Below are 25553 nucleotides of genomic sequence, written 5' to 3' on the forward strand. Positions count from 1 at the left end.
AAAGAAAGGAAAAGATGAGTGAAAGAGACATTTTTATTTCTTCCTGAAGGGGTCAATACAATGTAACTTTGTTATACAAGGTAGCATCAAGAAAGACTGGGCTAACATTATTCTTCTTGAGTTTTGCTGTTTAGGGATGTCACTAAAACATTGTCTCTTCTTCCTTGTGTTTAGAAGCATGTTTTAGGTCTTATTTAGTTATTTTATAAACTGTAGAGAATCGGGAAATATCAAAATCATATTTGATATTTTGACTACATTTAATTTTGCTGATTGGTAAAATGGCTGGTCTCATAAGAATCTTTCCTAATATGTACCATCACATTTACCTACAGACAGAGAATGGGTGAAATCCTTTGATACATCAGCCCCTTTTTCTAGTGAGTCAGTATTGATTGCAAGTGAATTGCCAAACACCCCAAACTTTAAACATTCAATGAAAGATGTAGTGACAGGTATATGTGAAAAGAATGTTCTCACCAAGCATCTGAGATAGTGGTAAAAACATGACACCAGACGTTTGGTAAAAACGGAACACATCGTCACTTGGGATGTTGCTGAAAAAAAGTCCCTACCAAGTTCAATACAGATTAAAGCGATATTGTTCGTATTTGCAGAAATTCAGCTGTGTATGTGAAACAGTTGTATGATGGTCTGTGAAAATCGATATCTGAGCTGAAGTGCTTCCCTGTAACAGATCCTTGCCACTTTTTAGATTGTAAAGATGCTTTCAGCATACCATCTAACAATCTTCAGAGTTAATGAAGAATGCTATTCACTATGTAATCCATTCTGGTGTAGTATACATTTCTTTGGGCCTCATATACCCTTTGCATACGCTATCTATACACATGTACTATGAGTGCAGAAAGCAAGCAATTATTAAAATTAAATTCAAATTCCATAAACACTGGAAAAACACTGTTTCTGTTCTTTTTAATGGCGTGAAAATGTATAACCACTGACAAGGAATATGCTACTTACCAGTATGCATCTGTTCTTGGCATGTAGGGCCGCTAACATTCATATCTTGTGCATATATCGCCGCCTAGTGTTGGGTCCGGATGATTGCACCTTGTTGTCCTGGAAGAGTCTTTGAAGCATCACGAGATAGGTGGCTCCTCCCCGGGACTACAGTGCGCATGGGCATCATCTCCATCCTCAGATTGTTTTTCGCCATTGTGGCAGAGATGGAGTCCAATACAATACTTGATGACCATGCTTACAAATAATTCTGACTACTACAGCTGCGACAGGCACCGGGGAGGATGGGCGGGCGATATGAATGTTAGCGGCCCTACATGCCAAGAACAGATGCATACTGGTAAGTAGCATATTCCGTTCGAGGCATGTGGGCCGCTAAATTCATATCTTGTGCATAGAATAAATAGCAGTATCTCCCTTAACGGTGGTTGCCCGAGCCAGCTGCAGCCGCCTGAAAGAGGGACTTAAGAACAGCCTGTCCCACAGCAGCTTGCTGCTTGGAATGTACATCAACACAGTAGTGTTTGGTGAATGTATGTATGTTATTCCATGTGGCTGCTCTACATATGTCCTCTAATGGAATGTTACCCAGGAAAGCCATGGATGTCCCTAGCTTGCGTGCGAAATGCGCTCTTGGGGGGACTGTTAGTGTGCGTTTAGCCTTCTGATAACAAATCTGAATACACTTAACAATCCATCCGGCTATACCTGATTTGGAAATGGGTTTGCCCTTGTGCTGTGGTGAAAAAGCAACAAAGAGTTGTTTAGTCTTCCTGAAATCCTTCGTCCTGTCTATATAGTACAGGAGAGCTCGTTTGACGTCTAATGTGTGCAGTGATCTTTCTGCTACTGAGTCTGGATTAGGGAAGAAAACTGGCAGTTCAATAGTTTGATGTGGAACTGAGAAACTACCTTGGGCATGAATTTAGGGTTAGTGCGTAGCACCACCCTATTTGCGTGAACCTGTATAAAAGGTTCTTGAATGGTTAGGGCTTGCAGCTCGCTAACCCGTCTCAGCGACGTGATCGCTACTAAGAAGGCAACCTTCCAAGTTAGGAACTGTATCTCACAAGAGTGGAGAGGTTCGAAAGGAGGCCCCATCAGTCTGGTCAAAACTATATTAAGATTCCAGACCGGTGAAGGTGGTCTTCTGGGTGGAATGACTCGTTTGAGTCCCTCCATAAAAGCCTTTATGGCGGGCACTCGGAACAGTGAAAGGTGTTGCCTGTTCTGTAAGTAAGCCGCTATTGCCGCCAAATGAATACGTATAGAACTGTATGCCAGATTGCATCTGTATAAATGTAACAGGTAACAAATAATGTTCTGTGTTGATGCATCCAGCGGGTTTATGTCATGGTTGGAACAGTAAATGACAAATCGTTTCCATTTGGCAGCATAGCAAGCCCTAGTGGTAGGCCGTCTTGCCTCCTTGATGATGTCCATACAATCAGGAGGCAGATTCAGATACCCAAATTCTATGACTTCAGGAGCCATATCGCAAGGTTTAACTGTTGCGGATCTGGGTGCTGAACTTCGCCATGGCTCTGGGTGAGAAGACTGGGTGTAAGACGCAGTCTTTGATGAGGCACCACGGAAAGTTCTAGGAATGTGGTGTACCATGCTTGCCTCACCCAAGTTGGAGCAACCAGGATGAGAGTCATCGAGTGCTGTCTGAGTTTCCGTGCCACCAGAGGTATGAGCGGGGCCGGCGGAAAAGCGTACACAAATCTGCCTGACCAGTTCATCCATATCGCATTGCCCTGAGACCGCGGGTGTGGGAACCTGGGCATTTTGCGTTCTCGTTTGTGGCGAACAGGTCGATGTCTGGATGTCCCCACTGCTGGAAGTACGGTTGCAGCACAGAGGGATGAATCTCCCACTCGTGCACCTGATGGCTGTGCCTGCTGAGCAGATCCGCCATCTGGTTGTCCTGGCCTGGGAGGTGCTCCGCCATGAGGAAAATTTTCCTCTGAATGGCCCACTTCCACATGCACTGAGCCAAGTGTGACAACTGTGGAGAGTGAGTACCTCCCTGCTTCTGAATGTAATACATGGCCCTTATGTTGTCCGTCCGGATCAACACGACCTTGTTGCACAGATGTATCTTGAAAGCCTTCAGTGCCATGAAGATTGCCATCAATTCCAGCAGATTGATGTACATCTTCTTCTGTTGATCCGACCATAGTCCCTGCACTGTATAATGAAGGAGATGCGCCCCTCACCCCAGGAGGGATGCGTCCGTCGTGAGCACTATTTGTGGTACAGGCTCTTGGAACGGTCGTCCCTTGCAAAGGTTGCGTGGGTTCCACCAATGCAGAGAGTTGTACGCACGAACGGTCACCAACACAAGGTCTTTCAATTGTCCTTGAGCCTGATTCCACTGTCGTGCTAAACACTCTTGGAACGGACGCATGTGCAGTCTCACGTGCGGGACTATGAAGATGCAGGAGGCCATCATGCCAATCAACTACAGAAACACTCGCGCCTGTAGTGAGTTTTGTGGCCTGAATTTGCGAATCAGCAGTTGCATGCTGTTGATTCGCACTGAGTTTGGCTGGGCTGTAGCTGTCACAGTGTCCAACGTCGCTCCCAAGTATTGCTGTACTTGAGCGGGTTGAAGATGCGACTTGGGATAGTTCAGAGAAAATCCCAAACTGTGCAGAAGATGAATTGTGCGGGACACGTGGCTGGCGCACTGCTGGGCCGACTTCGCTTGCACAAGCCAGTCGTCCAGGTAAGGGTAGACATGAATGTGTTGTCTCCGAAGGTATGCCGCCACGGTCGCCAAGCACTTGGTTAACACTCTGGGAGCAGTGGTCCCTCCAAAGGGTAGCACCTTGAACTAGTAATGCTTGTTCTGTTTAGTGAACCTGAGGTATTTCCTGTGTGCCTGATGTATGGGTATATGGAAATACGCATCCTTCAGATCCAGAGTTGCCAGGAAATCCCCCTGACTGAGCAATGGCAGGACCTGCTGCAGAGTCAGCATGTGGAAATGTTCTGAAAGGATGTATAGGTTCAAGGGTCTCAGATCCAGAATGGGTCTGAAAGACCCGTCCTTCTTTGGGACTAAGAAATAGAGCGAGTACACCCCTGTCCGTGCTCCTCTAGAGGCACCAGTTCTATGGCCCCTTTTTGCAGCATGCCGGCCACTTCTTGCTGTAATAAGTGTAAGTGCTCTGCGGACATAGGATGGTGTCTTGGTGGTATGTCGGGGGGGAGTGGATGTCCGTTCTAAACAATACTCGTACTGGATAAGTTGCCTCACCCACCGGTCTGTGGTAATGCCTTCCCAGACTGGCAGGAATTGCTGGAGTCGTCCCCCGACCGGTGTTACATGGTCCGGGGGCAGTGACAAGACGTCACTGTTTGGTATTTGCTGAGGAACTGGTGTTATTATTTCCACGTCCTCTGCCTTTGGTGATGTTACCACGGTATCCACCTCTATTGTTTTTGTTAAAGGTGGTCTGTGCACCACCTTTATTGTATTGTGTTTGCTGAGATGTCTGCCCTCTTGACGGCCCTCTACTACCTGAGCGACGAAAAGAAACCCCTCTGAACTGTTGAGACTGCAAGGCCCCCATAGACTTAGCCGTCTCAGTGTCTTTCTTGATCTTTTCAAGAATTGTGTCAACGTCAGGCCCAAACAAGAAATCTGGGTTAACGGGGTGATTGAGCAAACTTGTTTGTATTTCTGGCTTAAATCTTGAAATTCGTAACCATGCCTGCCTCCTTAGCATTACACTAGTGTTAATGGCCCTGGCTGCAGTGTCTGCTGAATCCAGTGCACACTTGATAGAAGCGTTTGATATCAGTTTCCCCTCCTGAATCAACATGTCCGCCCCCTCTCTATATTCATCAGGCAAGTGTTGCAACAATTGCTCTAGTGTATCATAGTGAGCCCTATCGTATCTAGCCAGCAGAGCCTGTGTATTGGCTATTCTCCAAATATTCGCCGCCTGTGCAGCAACCTGCTTCCCAGAGGCTTCTAATACTTTAGATTCTTTGTCTGGGGGAGGAGCATCACCACTTGTTTGTGAGTTCGCCCTCTTTTCCGGGCATTGGAGACCACCAAAGAGTCCAATGGCAATTGACCCCTTATATACGTAGGGTCCACAGCAGCAGGCCTGTATTTCTTCTCAATACGTGGGTTCACCACCCTTGCTCTGGTTGTGTCCTTGAAAATGTCATTGGCGTGCTTAAGGACACCCTTCAGCATCGGCAGCGTCTTCACTGATCTGTCCGACGTAGAGAAGGTATCAAACAGAAAGTCCTCCTCAACCGGGTCTGCATGCATGGCCACATCGTGGTTCAACGCCGCCCTTTCAATCAGAGCGCTGAACGCCGCAGTATCCTCTGCGGGGGCTGTCTTTACTTGGTAAGCCTGGGTGTCCGCCGTGCCTTGATCGCCGAGCACATCCTGCAAGTCATCCTGATTGGATTCATCAGGATAGTTGAATTGCTCGTCATTCTGGTCATCCCCCCCACCATCCACAGTGCATGTGGGGGAATGTGTAAAGGCTTGTCCATAAGGCCTGACGGACTCGAAAAGAACTGGCGAGGAAGCAGAGTCTCTATTCCTTTTAAGTGGAATTTGATAGGATTCCATTGGCTTCTCCGGCAAGATCTTCCGTTTGAAAAGGGTGAGTCTTCCGGTTGCAGAGTCAATGTACAACTTCTCTGAGCTTTCAGAAGAAGGTGGAGTGGAACCGACGCCTTCAGGTGTGGCGGTCGTTCCCTTAAGTTTTGACATCATTTTACCAGGGTCGGTGCCCTGTGCCGGCTTAGACGTTTTAGGTCTTGCAGTGGGAGGCAGTCCAAAAACTATAGGTGGAGGCCCGATGGCTGTTTGACTTTTTTCACGGCCATCGCCAACTTGGAGCCAGGTGTTGCGCTGGGATTCCCAAAATGGCCGCGGCTTGATGCGTCACGTTTCAATGCGGCCATTTTGTGCTTGTCTTCGAGAACCTTCACCAGCATCAACTTGTATGCATTCGGACTGAGGGGCGGCTGCGACTCAAGTCCGTCTTCAGTGTCCACGCCCCCCGAGCGCAGCCTTAGATGACGTCGCTCCGTCTCTCTGGGCCTTTGGCACCTTCTTGGATGTACCAATCTTTGGGTTGGCACCCTTCTGTGACCCCGAAGGGTCAATGACACTCCGAGCCTTCTTAGGATCCGATGGAACGAGGCTTTCCGAAACGAATACTGGTTTGACCAGTTTCAGGTTCGGTTTCAATTTGTCTTTAGTCAGTTTCGGTTTCGTTTTCGAAGGCGTACCCACCGAAGGCTCTGAAATATTCTTAGCCGGGCCAGATTGCGGGCTGTAGAATGAGTATAAAGATCTTGGCTAAGGACTCCCGGCGATGCTTCGACCTGAGCCTTTGACAAGACAGTGTCACTTTCGACCCACGAAGGGTCGGTGGGGTCTTGCTCATCGCTGGAGCCGCCCTCCGCGGCTCCAATGGCAATACCGTCGTCTCTTACCTCGACGGCTTCATCGTCTTCGATGTTCTCATCGTCTACCTCTTCTCCGTAGTAAGATTCTTGACAGGAGGCCGGATCGGAGAAGTGCTCCAGTTCCTCCTCTTGGACGCCCTCGTCGTCCCCAGCCTCGAAGATATCCTCTACATCCGACGCTCTCCGCGCCGGTAGTCTCGCCTCACGTCAAAGAGCGAGCGCCTCTTCCGACCTGAATTTCGAACAGGCCAAGCAACTCTCCTCGTCGTGGTCTGGAGACAGAAATCTGTTGCACACAGGGTGCACGTCTGAGAGAGGATACTTTGCGTTACAGACCGGGCAACACCTAAACGGTGCCTGGAATTCCATCGTCGATGTCAATCTTCGATCGTGGCCTAAAAAGCTGGGAGCACACGTGCTCAAGTATCCGGGAAACCGGATAAGTTAACTCAGAACCGAACGAAGTACAATACCGACGCTGAAAGAGGCCTTTTGGCCTGAAGAAAACACGTTTTTTCCTATAGGTTCCGAACGAGAGTCACGGAACACATCCGAAACCAATGGCGGAAAAAACAATCTGAGGATGGAGATGATGCCCATGCGCACTGTAGTCCAGGGGAGGAGCCACCTATCGCGTGATACTTCAAAGACTCTTCTAGGACAACAAGGTGCAATCATCCGGACCCAACACTAGGCGGCGATCTATGCACAAGATATGAATTTAGCGGCTCACATGCCTCAAACCCACTTTTTTTTTTTAAGGTATTGAAAAAAACTGAAAAAACCCCACCAGAATTTACCAAAAATAGAAACTGAAAACAGGAAAGCCCAATTATGTCATTTCAAATAAGTAAATGTATTTGAAAAACAAAATGTACTACAGGTGACATTTTTCTCTATGTTCAGCATTGCCCAGGAGTCACCTTGCGTTGATGAGAAGTTAACCAAGTGTGAGCTTGGGTAAAGATCGATGCTTTTGTGTCCACCAACCAAGCCCTTTTGGAAAGAGGCTAGATATTAATGCAGTGTAAAGCCAAACCAGCTCACAAAGTAATTATAGCGGGATGAGGGATCCAAGCAATAAATCATGCCATAATTCTTGTCATTTTCAGTTTACGCTTTCTGATGGGATAGTTGTGGAATACGGGATTACTTTGCCTTGTTCTGCAGATTTGTGCTATTTTTGTAGTGTTAAACAACCAAGGTGCCTATAGGCAAATAACCATCATGTGTGATTAGCTTGGGCTTCGGTCTGGATATGTATGCATCCATTGGTCAGAAACAGATGCATGCCTTTGGCATAACTATCATAAACAAGCATTTACAATGCAATGGTCTCGGCATTGCTAAAGTTAGAGCTATTGGCATTGCTCATGACATTATTTTTATTTACGTTTTTGTTTGTAAAACATATAAATAAATGTCATTGTCATTTACAATGCCAATAGCTTAATCTCTCGCAAATGCAAGACCTATTGCATTTGCACCCACACACACAGCCACACACACAAAGCCAGCCACACACACAAAGCCACCCACACACACATACAGAGCCACCCACACAGTCATTCACATAGAGCCACCTACACACACAGAGCCACCCACACAAAGCCACCTACACACACACACACACACACACACAGAGCCACCCACACAGACAGAGCCACAGACAGAGCAACACACAGAGCCACACAGACAGAGCCACACAGACAGAGCCACACAGACACCGAGCCACACACACAAAGACAGAGCCACACACACAGACACACACAGAGACACACTAACCCTAGGAACTCCCAGGGGAGGGAACTAGAGGAGCGGGGTGTTTGGAGCAAGCTGGCATCCAACCTATAATGAATACACAAAAAGAAGATGCTCGAGTAAAAAGTGACAAGTGTGTGTAAAAAGTGTGCGAGGACAGTCCTTCATCTTTTGTGAGATGCCAGCTTCCGCAAAGTAGTTTTCGCCACAATTAGTTTCGTCACTTTTTACGTGAGAGCAACTTATTTTTGTGTATTCATAAAAGAAATATTCCTCGACTTGGCATCTGCACCTACACTTCCCGAGGAATTATCAGATACCATTCGGCCTCTCATTTTATTGAGCCTCTCTCATTTCATTGAGCAAGCTCGGAAGAATATAACTTCTCTGTTTTTCTCTCTCCGGTTGGAACACCCTACCTCTGAACCTCATCTCACCTATTCTTGCCGTCGGTAAACCTTGCAATACCGGACTGCTTCCAATCACTGTTAGCAGAGCACCCCTATGTTCTTACTTCCAGTGCCACTAAAACATTAAGTGTAAATGAGCTAAGCGTGTATCTTATAACATAAGCCAAGTTTGCTTCCACTTTAAGTCCTGTAGCCGGAGACAAAATAATCCTCACTGTCCGCACTTGCTTTTAAAACATTAAGTTGTGTCCTACAGAAACTGTATAAGTGAATACTAAAACACACTAGACACAAACAGCACACGTCACCTGACCCCTATCAGCAGGTATGAAAGGTGGCAAGGACAAATCTGGTCTAGATTCGAGGTTCCTGTGGACTAAGACAAAGCTACTGTCTCTGCCCACAAAATCCTAGGAGACAGACTCTTCAACACTCGTAACTGTTCCAAGCATGTGATATATTGAGAAAACACATTTATGTGTGTCAAACAGTCTATCTCACCACTGACAAAACCTCAACATTTTCAATCACTAACGTGGAGGGAATGCAGGGCAGGAATGAGACAATATCCTTAGCTGCTCAGCCACCAAAAATAGTCTTACAGTAAATTCCAACGTACACACCTTCATGAACCAGAATATTTCTTCTCAAACAGCAAGCTGCCCTCAAAACTCCCTATGACACTTTGGATTCATCAAAAATTCTTTAATGACTGCATTATCCTCAATCGATTTTCTGGGTTACAGAGAAAATCTTTCAGAGACCACACTCATCGCCATTTCGTATGAGATTATCAATTTGGAAAATGTGTTTCGAACTCTGTTCTTGTAAACTAGTGAGGAGAGGATCGATCATGTACACCTTAAAACTTCGGCAACATCACAAAACATACAATACTGTATTATTCGAAGTACCTATTCAAAGTGCTTTTACAACAAATACATCTGACAACACCGTCGTTAGAAAAAAGCACATAGCGAGCAAAGTAAGGCCAACTAGAAACAAGTGTGGGACTGCGCTGGTCCTCTGAAGTCAGAGAAGAGGAAGCTAGGTGTAATGCATTCATCTATATTACAGCACACACTGCAGTAAGCTATTTACATTTATGAACCCAGGAAGGAGTCGCCGCCGCTTCTGCACACTTTACCAGGTGTTCAAATGGCGGCTCTCGATTGAGCATGAAGGTGACTGTCCAGCGAGCCAAATGGCGCGCATCCACAGAGAGGCAACGGGGTCCGGTTTTTCCCAATTTCCCGAGCTCATATATACTAGCTACATTTTCTGTTACCACCACGCTGTTTATTTTAAACCAAGACCGTTTTTTATGTTTACGGATCTAATGATCAGGCAGTAAAAAGACCATCAAAAAAAGATTTCTTTCACATCGCTAAAATAGCATGACGGAAAGAGACGTTAAAATATTTAACTTATTAACCGCTTTGTCAAAGCCACGCTGGTGCAGATAGCGTTGGGCATTTGCTTTCATATTACTATTGTTGTAGCTCGAAGTAAACGTTTTTCTCCTCTTTATGAACTCTTTGGTGTAAAGCACTGTTTTCACTCTTCAAGGTCTAGCAGCGCTATATCAAAACCTCTAAAATAAATATAATTTGTTTTGCTATTATTTCTCGCTTTCCTCGCGCGCTCGCACACAGTGGTTCCTTCATCTGCCTTTTAAGAGCTGTGGTAAGGGGTTGTGCTAACATTAAAAGTAAAACGCGGGTGCAGCGATTATCCCAAAAGTAACGGCACCAACTGCGCAGTATAAATGAAATGACCCCAGTCAAAAACTGGGGGTTTCGAATGTCCTTGCAGCTGGACACAGCACTTGCCACATATGTTCTCTCCCTAGCCCCCTCCGGCCACGGAAAGTAAGCCAGCATGAAGGAAACCGGAGCTCAGGCAGAACGCCCGGACTCAAACACAAGACATGCTGCGGTGTCACCGCCACACCCTACCTCAAACCTTCTCAAAAGTCCCTGGCAGTGAAACAAAACCCCCGAGGTATTTCAGTCCCCTCCCCCAAATCCATACCTACAGCTATTGAACAGTATCTGTATCCTGGAACAAAAGAAAACCTGTTTTTATACCCCGTCTCCGGCCAGCCTGTCAAACCCTGAACAGAAGGGCCAACACCGCTGCCATCACTGCATGCCAGCCCCAGGGGTCTGCACGCCAGCCCCGGGGGTGGGGGAGGCGGAAGGGGGCATGAGAAGCATTTTCTGGGTATAATGAAGGGGACTGGAAGGATCTGGGCAGCCTGCAGCCGGAGCTCCCGCATGAAATGGCTCCCGGGCAGGCGGGATTGGGGGCGCGGGGGCCGAGCCGGCTCCGGTGAGGGGGGTGGCCCCTCACACCTGGGATCCCGAGATGAAGACTGCCCTGTCCGCCTGCGTCCTTCCAGGACCTCGTTAAACATAGAGACCAGAATCCAAAAAGGCAGCCATGATTTCATGCAATTGAGGCCCCAAGCCCTGGATGTTACTATTAACGTAGGGGAAAACGAAAGGAGTGTGGAACATGTCGGGCAACTCACTCACGAGTAAGGGGCTCAAAAACTATTAAAGACAGAAATCCCCCGCTTTCACAGTCATCGCACTAAAACTTTAGCCACTGTTTACAGCCTCTTCCAGGTCCGCCGGCCTCCAGGGGGTCCTCTTTAGAAGTATTTGCTTCAGCCCTGTACCTTTCTGACCGGATGGAAGGAATAGGCGCAGTTGCTGCGATTGGGACAGCCAGTCTACAGCATGTCTTGCTCGCGCAGCCCCCACGCGCCAGTAGACTCTCCGATTGGTTGAGAGGTACACCAATCAGAAAGCTTATTTGGTTTTTGCTAACCAATCAGAGCAGACAGCGTGAGCAAGACACTCCGTGCCTTTTGTCTTTAAGCCCCGTCCTTTAGACTAGGGGGCGTGTTTGAAGAATGTAGAAAGAAACGAAAACAGAAAGGTATGACGAAAAAAGGGGCGGGGTTTAAAAAAACACACGGAAACGCCCCTGAATCGCGTCAAGGCGGACCCTGAACTGAGTGACGCTCCTCTCCTCCAATGGCTGGCCAGCATTTACGAGGCCAGCCAATGGAGAAGAGGGGCGTGTTCAGGCCCCCATACTACACACATAAGATTTCGGCTCCGCCCACTGCTTACGCAGTGAGACGGTAGCCTCAACCTGACATCAAGAAGACATCAAATTAAAGGATACTGTCAGGATTGGCCATACTCGCTCACAAGCAGGTCCTACACGCAGTGGAATCAGGGGTGGCAGTGAAGGTTGGCGGAAACATTTGCAGCTGACTTGGAGGCATTTGGTGGCACAAAGAGCCCAGTTTTATTAAAAGATTCAGGTCGCATTCACTCGCGGAACTCCAATATGGCGGCCGCCACTCCTGTCAGGTTTGTGCTCTAGTGGTTAAGCTCTACTGAAGGGATTGTTGTCTTCATGCACGCACCTTAGAGGCACTGCGCACTTCAACCGTCGTTCGAGTTGAGGAGACTGTGTTTCTTCTTCGCTCACTGTCTTTTCAGTTTGGAGGTTCCAGTATTAACTGCAGAGTTTCCTTTTGGCATTCTGTTATTTAGCTGGAAAATTCGGTGTTCCGAGTTGCATTACCAAGAGGTTCCAGGTATTGCAATATTTGTCCATTGGATCTAGTTTACCTTCGCTGCAGTTTTCAGGTACTTCAGTCTTTAGTCAGTTAATCAGAGGAGCGTATTGCAGTGTCTTCTGAAGCAGCAACTTGTTAGTACTGTAGACGCTCAGCTTGGACAATATTTTCTGTGTGCTGGGTCTAGCAAATCACCATTCCTGTTTAACAGTCTCTACCAGTCCAGAATGTCAGATTATTTGATTATCTGCAGCATGCAGTGTATTATACAAACAGATTGCTGAAGACCATTATCTCTTGTATGTTTGTCCTGATTCACACCAAAAATAATCAATTACAGGCAGAAACATCTCAACATAAATTTGTGTAAGTAGGGTAGAACACTGATTAGCATACAGAAATGATATTCTCATTGATGAATAAAACGTAGAATAAAGCTATAAGTTGGTGATGTCTGTGTTAGACTCTTCAAAACATTTCTTTATTTCCGATTGTTTATTGCGTTTGGGTGGGTATTCTTGTTCTGTCTTTGTTGTACCAAACAATACCCAAATATCAGTTTACGATTTTGCTGTTCCTTAACAGTAAAAACAAATAGGATTTGTCAGAGGTGGATTTATATAGCACCATTTGGTTGTGTATATATAAGGAGTGTCAAGTGGGTGGGATATGTGTCCTATAGGGAGGCTCCTAGGTGCTCTATGACAGAAACCAAACTGAACAATGTCCAAAGACAGCACGCAAGCAACTTTATGAGCTTAGTCTGCTCTTGTTCTTACTTCCACGGTGGGTGAATTTCTGCTTTTGTGATCAATTTGGAGCCACTGGGGTTGCAAGGAGAGAAAGTCAGTTACTGTTATTACCTCTGCCAAATCCAAAAGGATGCGTAAGGCTGCAAATCATAGTTACATGGCATAAAGTTTACAGAACACTGATCTGTTTGTAAATCCATAGAAAAGAGGGTCTGCAATTGAGGATTTAGGGTAGATTTTAGCTATTCTTTACAAAAGCTGATTAAGTGTGCATATCAAACAACCAACAGCAAAAACAGCTCACAAGGACTCAACATCTTCATATGCAGACGACACCCAGCTCATCATCTCACTGACTGAATACCCATCCACCGCCAGTCAATTTCTACACCTACATGATGGAAGTCACTAAATGGATGAGAGACAACTGTGATGAAACTCACTCAACATGGACAAGACGGAAGTCCTCATCTTTGGGAACACCACCGGGATCTGGAATGGCGCATGGTAGCAAGCAATTCTCAGCCCACCACCAGCCCCAACAGACCATGCCGGCAACCTGCGCATCATCCTGGTCAGCAAGCTCTTGATGAAAAAACAAGTCAATGCAGTCTCATCAGCCTGCTTTCACACCCTCAACAAGCTTTCCAAGAAAATCAGGGGGCTCCCTGTCAACACCAGAAGGACCGACACACAGGCCCTCGTCACCAGCAAGCTGGACTATGGAAACTCACCTAACGTAGGAATCACTGCGTGCCTCCTGAAGAGGCTGCAGACAATACAGAACACAGCAAGACTTCTCCTCATCCTGCCCAGAAGGACCCACATCACACCTCATAGATGCCAGTTCAAGATGCTCACCCACGCCTAGAAAGCCACTAGAGTACAGGACTTAACTCAATTGCTGCAGAACAGAGCTGGATGCGACTCAAAAACATGGAAGCCAGTTAGGGCCTGCAGTACAACATTCATCAAGCTGAGCCACAATAGGACTTTGCCTTCTCAAAGTGGCCGCAGTTAAGCCAGTATAGCAGAAATCTCCGAAACCAGTTTTAGGTTCCCTAGTGTATTCTTCAAGTATTCCTCCCATCTGCAGATAACATCAGAGTGAGGGATTCGGATCATTGCAGTCCAGATATGCTTACACTGGACTCAGGACATACAGACTTCTAATGCCTTCCAGTGAGCAAAGAGCCTAGGTCGTGGTGGTCAGAATGATGGCTCGAGGTGTGCAGAGGATGTAGTGAGGTGTACAAAGGGAGGATCAACCTGTAGAAAAAAGGTTTGGGAAATTCCAGAGACCCACAGTGCCAGGACACCTAGCAAAAGGGAGCAGAATCAATTCTTCATGCTGTTGCCATTAAGGGTTTCCAGTTTAACATGTTCTTGTTTTGAGTCCGCCTGCTCTTGTTTAACATCAATGTGCCTTTTTTTCTTTAATGGTAACAAACCATCCCGACTTGTGAAAAATCCCCAACTAAGTGCTGGAAGCTACCAGATGCGTGTGGCTGTTAAGTGAGCAGATAGAACGGGATGATAGCTTGACTGGTTTCATAGGATTATCTTATCCTCATATTACTTCCAATCTAAAAGGGAGGGTTTATCCTGTAATAAGTGCAATGACATGACAAGTCTACTATAACGCAGCGGACCTGCCTTTAAACTACAAAAGAACGCAGTAACAATCAGCGATCAGGGGAGAAGCAAAGTGCTGGTCAACCACTCATGACTGTGCATACGAGAGAAGCAAGGGCAGCAGGAATGGGAAGGGATAGGAATATGGTACTATATATATGTAATGTGCTACAAGAACGGGGCAAATGTATATGGGTGGAAACTATGTCACAATGTCAGGCCTAGAACTACAGTTAACGGTTAGTTAACATATAATAGGATCATTGGTTTGAAACTCATTCACAGAGTTTAAAAAAAAGAATTTAAAAAATACTCACGGCCCCATGGTCTAATAAAAGGTTTGGCTGGTGAACTGGGATGAACATGTCAAGAACCATGAAAACGATATTTTACAGTAAATCTTATTATCTAGGATTAGCCCTTACACATGTCACAATTGAGTTGAGGACCTTCGACCGCAGCAAGATATGGACTCACCAAGCTCAGCACATCCAGCACATCAAATTCCATTTACACACAATTTTGCCACAAAGACTGAAGCAAAAAGATGAACAGTACCTGTGCCCCGGAGTCCTGGATTTCCTTGCAAGCCTCTGGGAAAACATCAAAAGCAACAATAGGATATCCATGCTTCAGAAGATTTTTTGCCATAGGGCTCCCCATGTTACCAAGTCCAACAAAGCCCACTGCAGTTTTTGATGCCATGGTCCTAGAACACACTAAAACAAGACATTTAATAAAAACAGAGCTCTCAGCGGCAGAAAAGTTCCTCAATTTTGAGAGAAATTAGATTAAATATAACTCACAAAGCAAGCACATAATAAAAAAAAGTTTGCAGATTGACACTAGACTATGTTCTACATGTATTGTGTTTGGTGGGCAATTAGTTTAAGACTAGGGGCTGATTACAAGATCGGTGGTCTATAGGACCGCTGAACCCATGGTGGCGGTCCAACCACCACTATACTGCGGGATCGCCTGACTTATTTAGACTGCCGCAGTCGGACCGCCACGTGACTGCCAGCACCGCCGGGGTCAAGGATCCCGCTGGGCCGGCGGTCTGCAACCAGCTGTAATATGCTGGTGGTGACGCTGTCGGCACCACCGAGCATAATACGAGTTGCATTTTCAGCTCCCTTTTCATGGTGGTGATCCAGTCATGAAATTGGTAGCAGAAAGGCCGTGCTGGACTTGGGCCGGGGGTGCATGTGGGGGAAGCACATACTGTGCCCCCCTGTATTTACACCCCCACTTCCTGCACGGTGCTGGCTTATTTGGACATTCAAAACTCTTAGGGGCCTGAAGAAATACTTGTCCTGTAAAGATCGCTGATATTTAACACACATGAACAAATTCGATATCCTTGGCTTCTGAATTTATTGGGTGCAATAAATTCCACCTATCACAAGTACTGCTCGGAAAACAGAAATTGTGAACCAAAATCTGCATGTGCCAGTGTTTATCGGAAATTTATTAGGGGATGTGGACTTTATAGCACCCAGTATTTACAGTATGAGAGACAATCCCTGTGCAAACAAATGTTTGTGCAGGAGTACTAAATGCTAGTTGTACAATTGTAATTTGGCAAGTACTGGTCATCTGTCCTTCAGAAGTAATCAAGAAAAGCGCGCTGGGTTTCCTGGCTCTTGTATATTGTATAGCAACATTTATATAACGCTTACTAACCCTATGTCAGGCGCTGAAGCTCTTGCTTCCATGGGTAACACGCTACACCCCTTAGGGTGTTTGGCAAGAAGTATGTTGTCTTTGTTTTTATCCTTTATGAGAAGTGTTTCTATGCAGGGGACCAGCACATGCAACGCCCGATCTCCAAAGCCAGGCTAGCTTGGCAGAGTGATTTACAGCTGACGATTACGGATGAGATGTGGCAATACTGCTGCACAAACACCAGAAAGGTGTCGCTCAATAGCCGGCATAGACTGGTACATTTCAAATACCTACAGCGTGTCTATTACACGCCGGAGAGGCTGCACAGGTACGGACTGAGGAGCTCGGCGGAGTGCGAGCGTTGCCACCTCCCGTCGGCGGACTTTCTTCATATGGCTTGGTCTTGCCCTGGGATTTGTAAATTTTGGCAGGGGGTTTTCTCTGAACTGGGTCTGATGTTGGGCGTAGACATCCCACCATGTCCGGCCCTGGCACTGCTGGGCTATTCCAAGACACTGCCGGTGGCTTTGAGGCGCCTGGCGGATATAGCCTTGCTGACCGCTAAGCGACTAGTTGCTATATTGATTTGATTTGATTTGGACTTATAGAGCGCATGGCTGCCCTGGAGCGTCCCAGCGCTAATCCTAATCTGAACCTGATGAACTCAAGCGAGAGGCAGAGTTAGGGGATGGTAGGGAACAGAAAGGTTTTGAGTGCTCTTCTAAATTTCAGATGACCCGGTTCCATTCGGAGTTCTCTAGGAAGGGCATTCCTCCTGTTCGTGCCTTCCTCACTCTTGGAACAATGGCCAGATTTTCTCTATCTGAGCGAAGGGCCCTGGTCGACTTGTAAGGTCGAATCAGTCCTCTTAAGGCCGGAGGGCCTTTACCCTGCAAAGTCTTATGTGCGATGCAGAGAGACTTAAAAGTGATCCGCTCTTGGATGGGGAGCCAGTGCAGGGCTTTCAGCAGTGGTTTGGCTGAGGCCCGTCTCCGCGCCCCCATCAGCAGCCTGGCTGCGGCGTTCTGAGCTCGCTGAAGAGTATTAATAGTGGCATGAGGGGCTGCGAGGAAGAGGGAGTTGCCATAATCCAGTTTGGACAGAATCAAACCCTGGATTAGCAGCTTTCTGAATTGAAACGGAAGGAGAGGGAGGACCTTCCGGGCTGCTCGTAGCAGGCCGAAGCAGCCTCCAACCACCTTCTGCGCATGGGTCTTGAAGGTCAGTTGGGGTTCGAACCAGATCCCTAGGCTTTTGATTTGCTGCTTGGGGGGTGGAAGATCTCCCATACAAGCGGGCCACATCTCAGGGGGCAGAGAGGTGAATTGATTGCCTAAGAGCATGATCTCCGTCTTAGATCCATTTAGCTTAAGTTTCGAGCTAGACATCCAGGAAGAAATGGCTGTAAGACAGTCCGGGAGGTCGACCGGGCGGCCCCCGAGTTGTGACAACGAGACGACAAGCTGGGTGTCGTCTGCGTAGCTTATGGATTTAATCCCGAATGGGGCTACTACCTTCTCTAACGGGGCCATGTAGACATTAAACAGTGTGGGGCTGAGGGAGGAGCCCTGCGGCACCCCACACTGAAGAGGGAAGGCCTTCGACATGGACCCATTTTCCCAGATCCTGAAGAATCTCTCCTCCAGGTAAGACTGCAACCATTTAAGGGCTGATCCTGTAATGCCCAGCAGGGCCAAGCGTTGGGCCAGGACTACATGATCTACAGTATCGAATGCAGCACTCAGATCCAGGAGGATCAGAGCTACTGATCCCCCTGAATCCAAGATGCATCTTACCTCTTCAGTCACCGCCAGAAGGGCGGTGTCTGTGCCCTGACCCGGGCGAAAACCAGTCTGAGAGTCACTGAGGAAGGTGGTTAGACTCTAGGTACTCTGAAATCTGCCTATTCACCACTTTTTCGGCCACTTTGCTCAATCCAGGTAGGAGCGAGATTGGGCGAAAGTTGGCCAAATCGGAGGTGTCTAATCCTGGTTTCTTTAAAAGCGTTTTGACTCTGGCCTGTTTCCAGCTCGGGGGCACTATGCCCGAAGATAGTGACAAGTTAAGTAGCTCAGTGGCTACGGGGGCAATGGTGTTTAGGGTTTGCTTTAGAATGTGCATCGGGACTGGGTCTGAGGGAGAGCCGCTTTTAATAGTGGAAAAGATGTTACAAAAGTCTTCCTTGGATATAAGACTGAAAGCCTCAAATTGAGGACAGGCAGGGTCAGGAGAAGGGGTCTCGATGGGTTCAGTGGCAGAGGGTTGAGGAAGGCTGTCTAAAATTTTCCGAATTTTGGTATCGAAAAATTCTGCTAACTGATTGCATTTCAGTACCGGGTCGTTATGGACCAGGGTGGGGGCTGGGACTTTAAGAAGCTGGTTCACAATTTTAAATGTTTCTCTGGAAGAGTTAGAAGAGAGACAAATTTTTTCTTCAAAAAAGGCAGCTTTGGATTTTTGCCGTCCTAGTTTGTAAAGTTTTAGGGCCGCTTTATATGCAGCTTTGTTAATAGGTGCCCAGTCTTTGCGCCATGCGCGCTCTGCCCTTTTGCAATCTTTTCTAAGTTCTCTTAGTTCAGGCGAGAACCAGGGGGATTTGAAAGTATTGCTCTTTTTAGTGCAGAGTTTAAGAGGCAGAACCGAATCCAGGGACTTAGTAAGCCAGTCTAGAAAATTTGTATCTGCCTGTAGAACGTCAGATTCTGTAGGGGGTGTAGATTGTTCGAGAGCAGTTGACAAATTCTCTACTGACAGCCTTGGCCATGGCCTTTGAAGCGTACGGGAGCAGGGGACCTTGGTTTTTTCATGGTAAAATTCCCATGAAAAAGGAACTAGGAAATGGTCTGACCATAATAGGGGCAGCGGGGGTTTGGCTGCGAGCTGGGGGATGTTGGAGAAGATCGGATCCAACAAATGACCTTTATTGTGGGTGGCTTCCTTATTTGCCCGTTCCAGGTCAAAGGAGTTGAGGTTGGTGATCAGTTCAGCAGCAGAGTTATCCTTGGGGTCGTCGAAATGTAAATTCAAATCGCCCAGGATCAGAAAATTCGGGGCCTGAGAGGCAGCTGATAAGGAGATTTCTAGAAGGGAGTCAGGGAAGTGTTTTAGGCTCCCCGGGGGTCTATAGATGAGGAGACCTGACAGGGAGTGAGTGGGTGAAAGCTGAATGTTAAAGCTAGCGCTTTCAGCGTCTAAATTTCCACCCTCCTTCAGTCTGCAGGTCAGAGACTCCCGATGGATTATGGCGAGCCCCCCCCCCCCATACCTTTATCTCTATTCAAACATTGAATATTGAAACCACTGGGGAGCGCATAGACAATATCAAAGTCTGAATGAGGGGATAACCATGTCTCCGTCAGGAAGAGCAGGTCGAAATTGCTATCTTCTAACAGCAGGTTGATCTCGATCGCATGCTTCGGCAGCGATCTGCAGTTAAGGAGGGCCATCTGCAAAGTTCTACCCACCTTCTTACCAACCGTCTCCCCACTGCAGGGGACCGGACAGGCAGGGCATCGGCAGAAAGGGAGGCTAGAACCAACCCAATGAGGGCATCCAGGGTTGCCCGTGAGTCGTGTTGATAGTAGTTCCTCCTTAGAGAACCTTATGGGTCCAAGGGAGAGCACGGGCATAGTGGCTGGCCCTAGGCCCGGTCTGGCCCGGACGGGCCCAGACGGGCTTGCCTCTGGCGCGCCTCCGGCGCGCCCGCTGCGCCCGCCCGCTGCGCGGACGGAAAACAGACTTCATTAAGTAACGCCCGGGCTGTGATTCGCCCGACCGCTAGAGCGCTGACCGTGGTATTTCTCCTGCAATGGCGGCCAAAGTCGTCGCCCTTTGCAAGCCTGTAGTTCCACCGAAAAGGCCCTAAAATCGGCCCCCGGTGTGTGCAAATGAGGTGGGAGGAAGCGCCCGGCTGTGACAGACAGCGAGAGAGCAAGGAACAATTAAAAACGTAATATGTTGGATGAGAGGGCCGATACCGACCAAGAAAAGGTGGGCGGCGGACTTATTATACTGCTGCACGCAGTCGGAGACGTACAGCGAGCTGCTACCTCCGAAAAATCGGCCCAAGAACTTCTGGGGGCTATACAAGGCCTATTTGTGCGCCAAGGACGGTGGGGAGCCTGACCCGGACCCAGAGAGGGAGGAGATGGGTGAGGTGCAGGAGGAGGAGGTCGAATCTCTAGGGAGGGACGCACTGCACATCTAGCTATGGCATGGTGGGGAGGTAGTGTTCTGGTCCTCCAGGGCTGTCGCTGGCATTGGGTGGGGTAACGGAAATCAGGGAGTATGACACACGAGACCGGGAGTTGGTGGCCATGGACATTGGGCACACCTTTATACACGTTGGTATGTATGATCTGTAACCATAGGGCACTGTGTTAGTCATTAGACGTTCATGGACAACACAAGTGGATAGGTAGGCACATGTTCGGGTGGGCTGGTTATTGGGGGGGTGGGAGGGTTAGGTTAGCGGTAGGAATCACTATACAGTTCCATGGAGAACGCTGAATTTAGCGTGAGGACTTGTGCACAGACGCACTATCTTAACCAAAGCAACACAAAGTAATGCGGTCCTGGGTTGTACTACATGGCACACTATTTCCATACTTGTTTGTTGGCCGTGCTATGCATGCATGATACTATTTCTTTGACGCCGCCAGGCCCCCGGGATGCTGGCACTGAGGCTGTGTATACTGTTTTGAGACCTAGAGCAGACGCTACCTACTGTTGCCGCCGGCCTCCGGGTTGTAGGCGATGTGAGCTGTGTGTACATTGAATATGCAATAAAGTACAAATTTAATTAAAAAAAAAGAAGTGTTTCTATGTTGTGCATGAGGACCACCAAGGTGTGATGATCGTATTATGGGGCGCAGCGCTTAGCAGTGTGATGGATGAAGAGACATGATGGACAGGCACACAGTTTAGGTTTTTTTCAGTAAGCTTGCAGCTTGGAGCAGCTCTATAGGTCCATTTTTGGTTTTTCATATGTGGGCAGTCCACTCAGCTGGTTACTGCACTTGGTTGTATATTCTGGAATCATTTGTTTAAAGTTAATTGTCCTCAGCATGCATAGGTTAAAAGGGTAAATGATGGAGAGATGTGCTGGGATGGACTTAGTTAATATAATACCAAATCTGATTGTCATTGTGAGAGTCAAGAAGTGGCTGTAATATGTAGCTAGTCGGGACCTGCCGTGGTGGAATAAATTAGAGTCCTCCATTGGCTAGTTGCAGATCTCTTCAGTTATTTCACGACTGCTCAGATGGTAATGGGTGGTTTATTGCTGTGGACTAGTACAATACTAGAGGATGGTTATGACCCATAGCAGTTCTGGTCTTATGTGAGTGTAAGAGTGTGAAGCATTTACAGGAATTATCAGGCTGCCTGTATGCTGGGGTTTATGTGCACCCTTGAGGTCATAGATTGAATATTGACACTGGTAAATTAGCTTGTCGTCATTGCGCACAATAAGGGGAGCATCACCAATTGGGGTTTAGTTCAGGTTTAGTGCTATTTCACACTTTAATTGTGAATTATAGACAGTTTCCCTTTGGATTTCCAAGCTGCCAAACAAATACCATGAAAACCTCAATATCGAGGAAAGATAAGTTACTGGAAAAGCGCCTGCCACCTTGATCTACGTGATACCAAAAGTAAACTAGTTTAAAACCCGGCTTGGCTGACTCCACCTTTCTTTCTCTCAAGGTTAATGAAATGAGAACCAAGCACAGTTAGGTCTGGTTCTAATAATGCCTATTATTTGCAGAACTGTAATAGACTGCAACTCTGTGGTACAAAGTAATATGTGCAAAACGTAATTTATTTTTTGAATTAGAAAATATAGATTCTCATAATTGCTTCCATCCATGTTAAAGAACAAAAGCTCTACGAAGTATGGTCCATGAAACAAAGTGCATAAGAATGTGGAGGAGGAACTGCATAATTGACAAATGCTTCTGTTACCTATGTAAAATGAACTCGGTTTTTAAAAAATTACATCTGGCGTTAGCCAAATCCATTTGATTTTTACTAAAAATATATAAAATATATTCACTTAAAAAAGGTCCATCACAGATCCCTCTTCATACACTGATCTTTTGTTGCATCATCCATATTTTTCTTCCGCCCACTACAGCATGGGGCAAGCAGTCAGCCCACTGGGCTATTGGAAATTCACTATGAACTATAGCAATCTGTCCTACTAAGGCCGATATAATGAACACAATTACTACAAGCAATGGTAACACTTGTTATTTCCAGTGCGCAGAAACACTGATACATTAAGGACTATATTACCTATTTAATATTAGTATGCAGAGAATGCCACTTTCTTCCCTTATCCTCTTCCAACCAACCAATAGGTATGAGGACAACTTCAATCCAGGAAGACCAAATCCCAGTCACACTATTGGGACATCCACATAAGATAGTGTATGTGTGGGTGCCCCTTGAAGTAACAAGAAGTGACAAAGCCAATAGGTCGCGCTTATGCAAGAGCTATTGGATTTCCCAATGTGTTTAGCCATGTTCTACACCAGCTCTTCAGCATGGCTAAAAGTTAGCGCCACAGAGGAGAGCGGCGTGGAGTGTCATCGAGTGGAATGCCAAAGAGTAGAGCGGAGTGGCAGAGAGTGTTGTGTATTGCGTGATACTGTGTGGAATAGCAGAGTGGCATACACTAGAGTGGTATACAGAAGAGTGCATTGGCATAGAATATTGCATAGTATAGTGGCGTAGAGTGTCGTGGCACTGAGTGCTGTAGCATTGAATTCAGCAGCGTTACAATTAAGTGTCGTAAAATGATGCATAGTAGAGTGCAGTGGCGTAGAGTGGTGCTGAGAGAAATGGCAAATATTTGAGTGATGCAGAGGGCAGTTGTGCAGAGTAGTACGGTAGCATAGAGTGAAGTGGCGTAGAGTAGAGTTGAATGGCATAGAGAGCAGTGACAGAGTGGTGCAGAGTAGAGGTGCATAGAGTAGAGTATAGGGGGTAGAGTAGAGTGGAATAGAGTTCAGTGGCTGAGTGCAGTGATGCAGAGTAGAGTGCAGTTGCATAGAGTGGATTGTTAGAGAGTAGAGCTGAGTGGAGTGGTGCACTGTAGGGTGCAATTGACAGAGTGTAATGGCGTAGAGTAAAGTGGTGCAGAGTAGATTAGAGTGGCGTATATGGACTGGCGTAGAGTGCAGGGGCTTAGAGTTGAGTGTTGCAGAGTAAAGTGCACTGGCGTAGAGTGTATTGGCAGAAGGTGCAATGGCTAGAGTGCAGTACTGCAGAGCAGAGTAGAGTAGAGTGGTGCAGAGTAGATTGGTGTGGCGAGACTGGAGAGGTGTAGAGTGCAGTGTAAGTAAGTTTATTTACATAGTTAATAATAACCATTACAATATAAAGATCAAATTAAAACAATTCTACATACAATATTAAAAAAAATATTTCACAATTTACATCTTTATTTTTAGAACCAATACTGCAGCTTAACAGACATTCTCCTAGCCAAGCAGTTTTTGATTCAGCTCATGCTGTTAACGCCTTAACCGCAGCGGTTTTTCCGCCGCGGTGTAGGCGTTCTACTGAGTGGGTGGGGCTCCGTCGGCCGACTGCAGCACCCGCGAGGTAGTGCTCCTGTCGGCCAACGGCCGATGGGAGCACAGAACGGGTTAATGGTTGAGGTATTTAATTAAAATCCACTACTTCCCCTACTTACCATCACTTCTTATGCCGGGGTTCAATGAAAGTGCTTCTAAGTGTATAAAGTGCCTGAGAATTTTTTTAATAAAGTGCCTTAGTGCCAGGCCAAGTGGGAATAAGTAAAAATAAACTGCCCTCAATGGAACCTCCATGATAGAATTGCAGTTTTACTTGGATGCTGTCCTGTGATGGGTTATGGCTATGGTGCTAGCATGTTCTTTTCCACCAACCTCATGAATTTCACCAGGCAGCAGTTCAACTGTGGGTCATTCGGTGCAGAGAAGGCCAGCACTGCTTGTCTTCTAGAGTGTAGCCCTCGCTGATTGAAATGGCATTTAACAGTTATTTTCGTTCTTCCAACAGTTTACAAGTACATAACAGGTGCATCAGACCTTCGGGCGCTGAGCCGGAAGGAAGAACCTGCCTTCTCCTTTAGCCAGTGCCAGAGATGCTGAATGCATGGTAACAGCCCAAGTCTGTACTTCAAGAACTTAATTTTAATAGTTTTGTCGTAACCCAAGTCAAGATAATTCTGAGATGCTGGCGCCGAGTGTAGCGTGCAGTGGAGAAGAGTGCAATGGTGTAGAGTGGCGTTGAGGAGAGTGGTACAGGGTAGAGTAGAGAGGCAGTGGCATAGATTGGAGTCACGGTGCAGAGTGCAGTGGCATGGTGTGGTGTAAAGTGGAGGGGTGCAGAGTAGAGTGCAGTGCAGTGGTAAGGAGTGGTGCAGGGTAGAGTGGAGTATTCATGGTGTGGCAGTAAACAGCCATTACACACAACACATTTTCTATTGAAATGACCATTACATTTGCACAAACATACGGTTATACTAATAAAAATATACAGTGCACAGACGAAAATATGAGAAAATGGCATCACCTAGTGTATTGATTTGTTTTGATCATATTAAAGTATTTGTTTTCAATACACTTCAGAAATAACAAAAGAAATGTGCTTTAATATTACCTTTTGGGGCCAAGAGGATCTACCAAGCATGGCCCCCATTACATTGGATTGAATACAACAATAAATTAAAATACAATAAAATCTAAATAATATTAAATTAAATGAACAGTGGTTGTTTTGAAAATCCAGCTTCCCCCGGCCCTCCTGGACCAGCGCTGAACTTTCATCTGCCAATTCACGCAAAGTTTTTGAATAACTAGGTTTGCAACCATTGGCCAAGACATTTTGGCTTTACCAATGCTTCTTTAGTACTGAAGTCTCAATGCTGTCTATTGAAAAAGACACCAGGACCAAGACAGACAGACAGACAAATAGATCGATAGATAAAGCAACCTGCTGGCCCCCGTAATCAGAACTACGACACAGAGGGGAAGAAGAGCCCGAGGACAAGAGGACCAGCGGGGAGGTCGGAGGACCTCCTACGAGGGAGCACTATTGCCCAGAGGAGAGTGACTTCGGTCTCTGTGCCTGAAGCATTACAGAGTGGGGCGCTGCTTAAATGTGCACAGACCCAACAAGGTAGCAGCGAAAGCGGTATACATTTTACAGGTAGAAAATGTATAACATTGCATAACATTGCAGCATCGGTGTTTGCTGCGAGACTGCTCAGGTCAGCCATTATTTTCAGCA

The 25553-nt window shown here is 46.7% G+C and overlaps 1 protein-coding gene across 1 annotated transcript in view; it reads right to left on the reverse strand.

Annotated features, from left to right (window-relative positions):
- HIBADH (3-hydroxyisobutyrate dehydrogenase) overlaps positions 1–25553 on the reverse strand; it is a 564326-nt gene that overhangs the window by 383308 nt on the left and 155465 nt on the right. Inside the window, exon 2 of the mRNA XM_086941695.1 lies at positions 15162–15322. Within this exon, the coding sequence (XP_086797821.1) occupies positions 15162–15322 (161 nt within the window). The remainder of the gene's footprint in view (positions 1–15161; positions 15323–25553) is intronic.

Source organism: Lissotriton vulgaris, chromosome 10 (assembly GCF_964263255.1).
Source record: "Lissotriton vulgaris chromosome 10, aLisVul1.2, whole genome shotgun sequence".
Taxonomy (NCBI): domain Eukaryota; kingdom Metazoa; phylum Chordata; class Amphibia; order Caudata; family Salamandridae; genus Lissotriton; species Lissotriton vulgaris.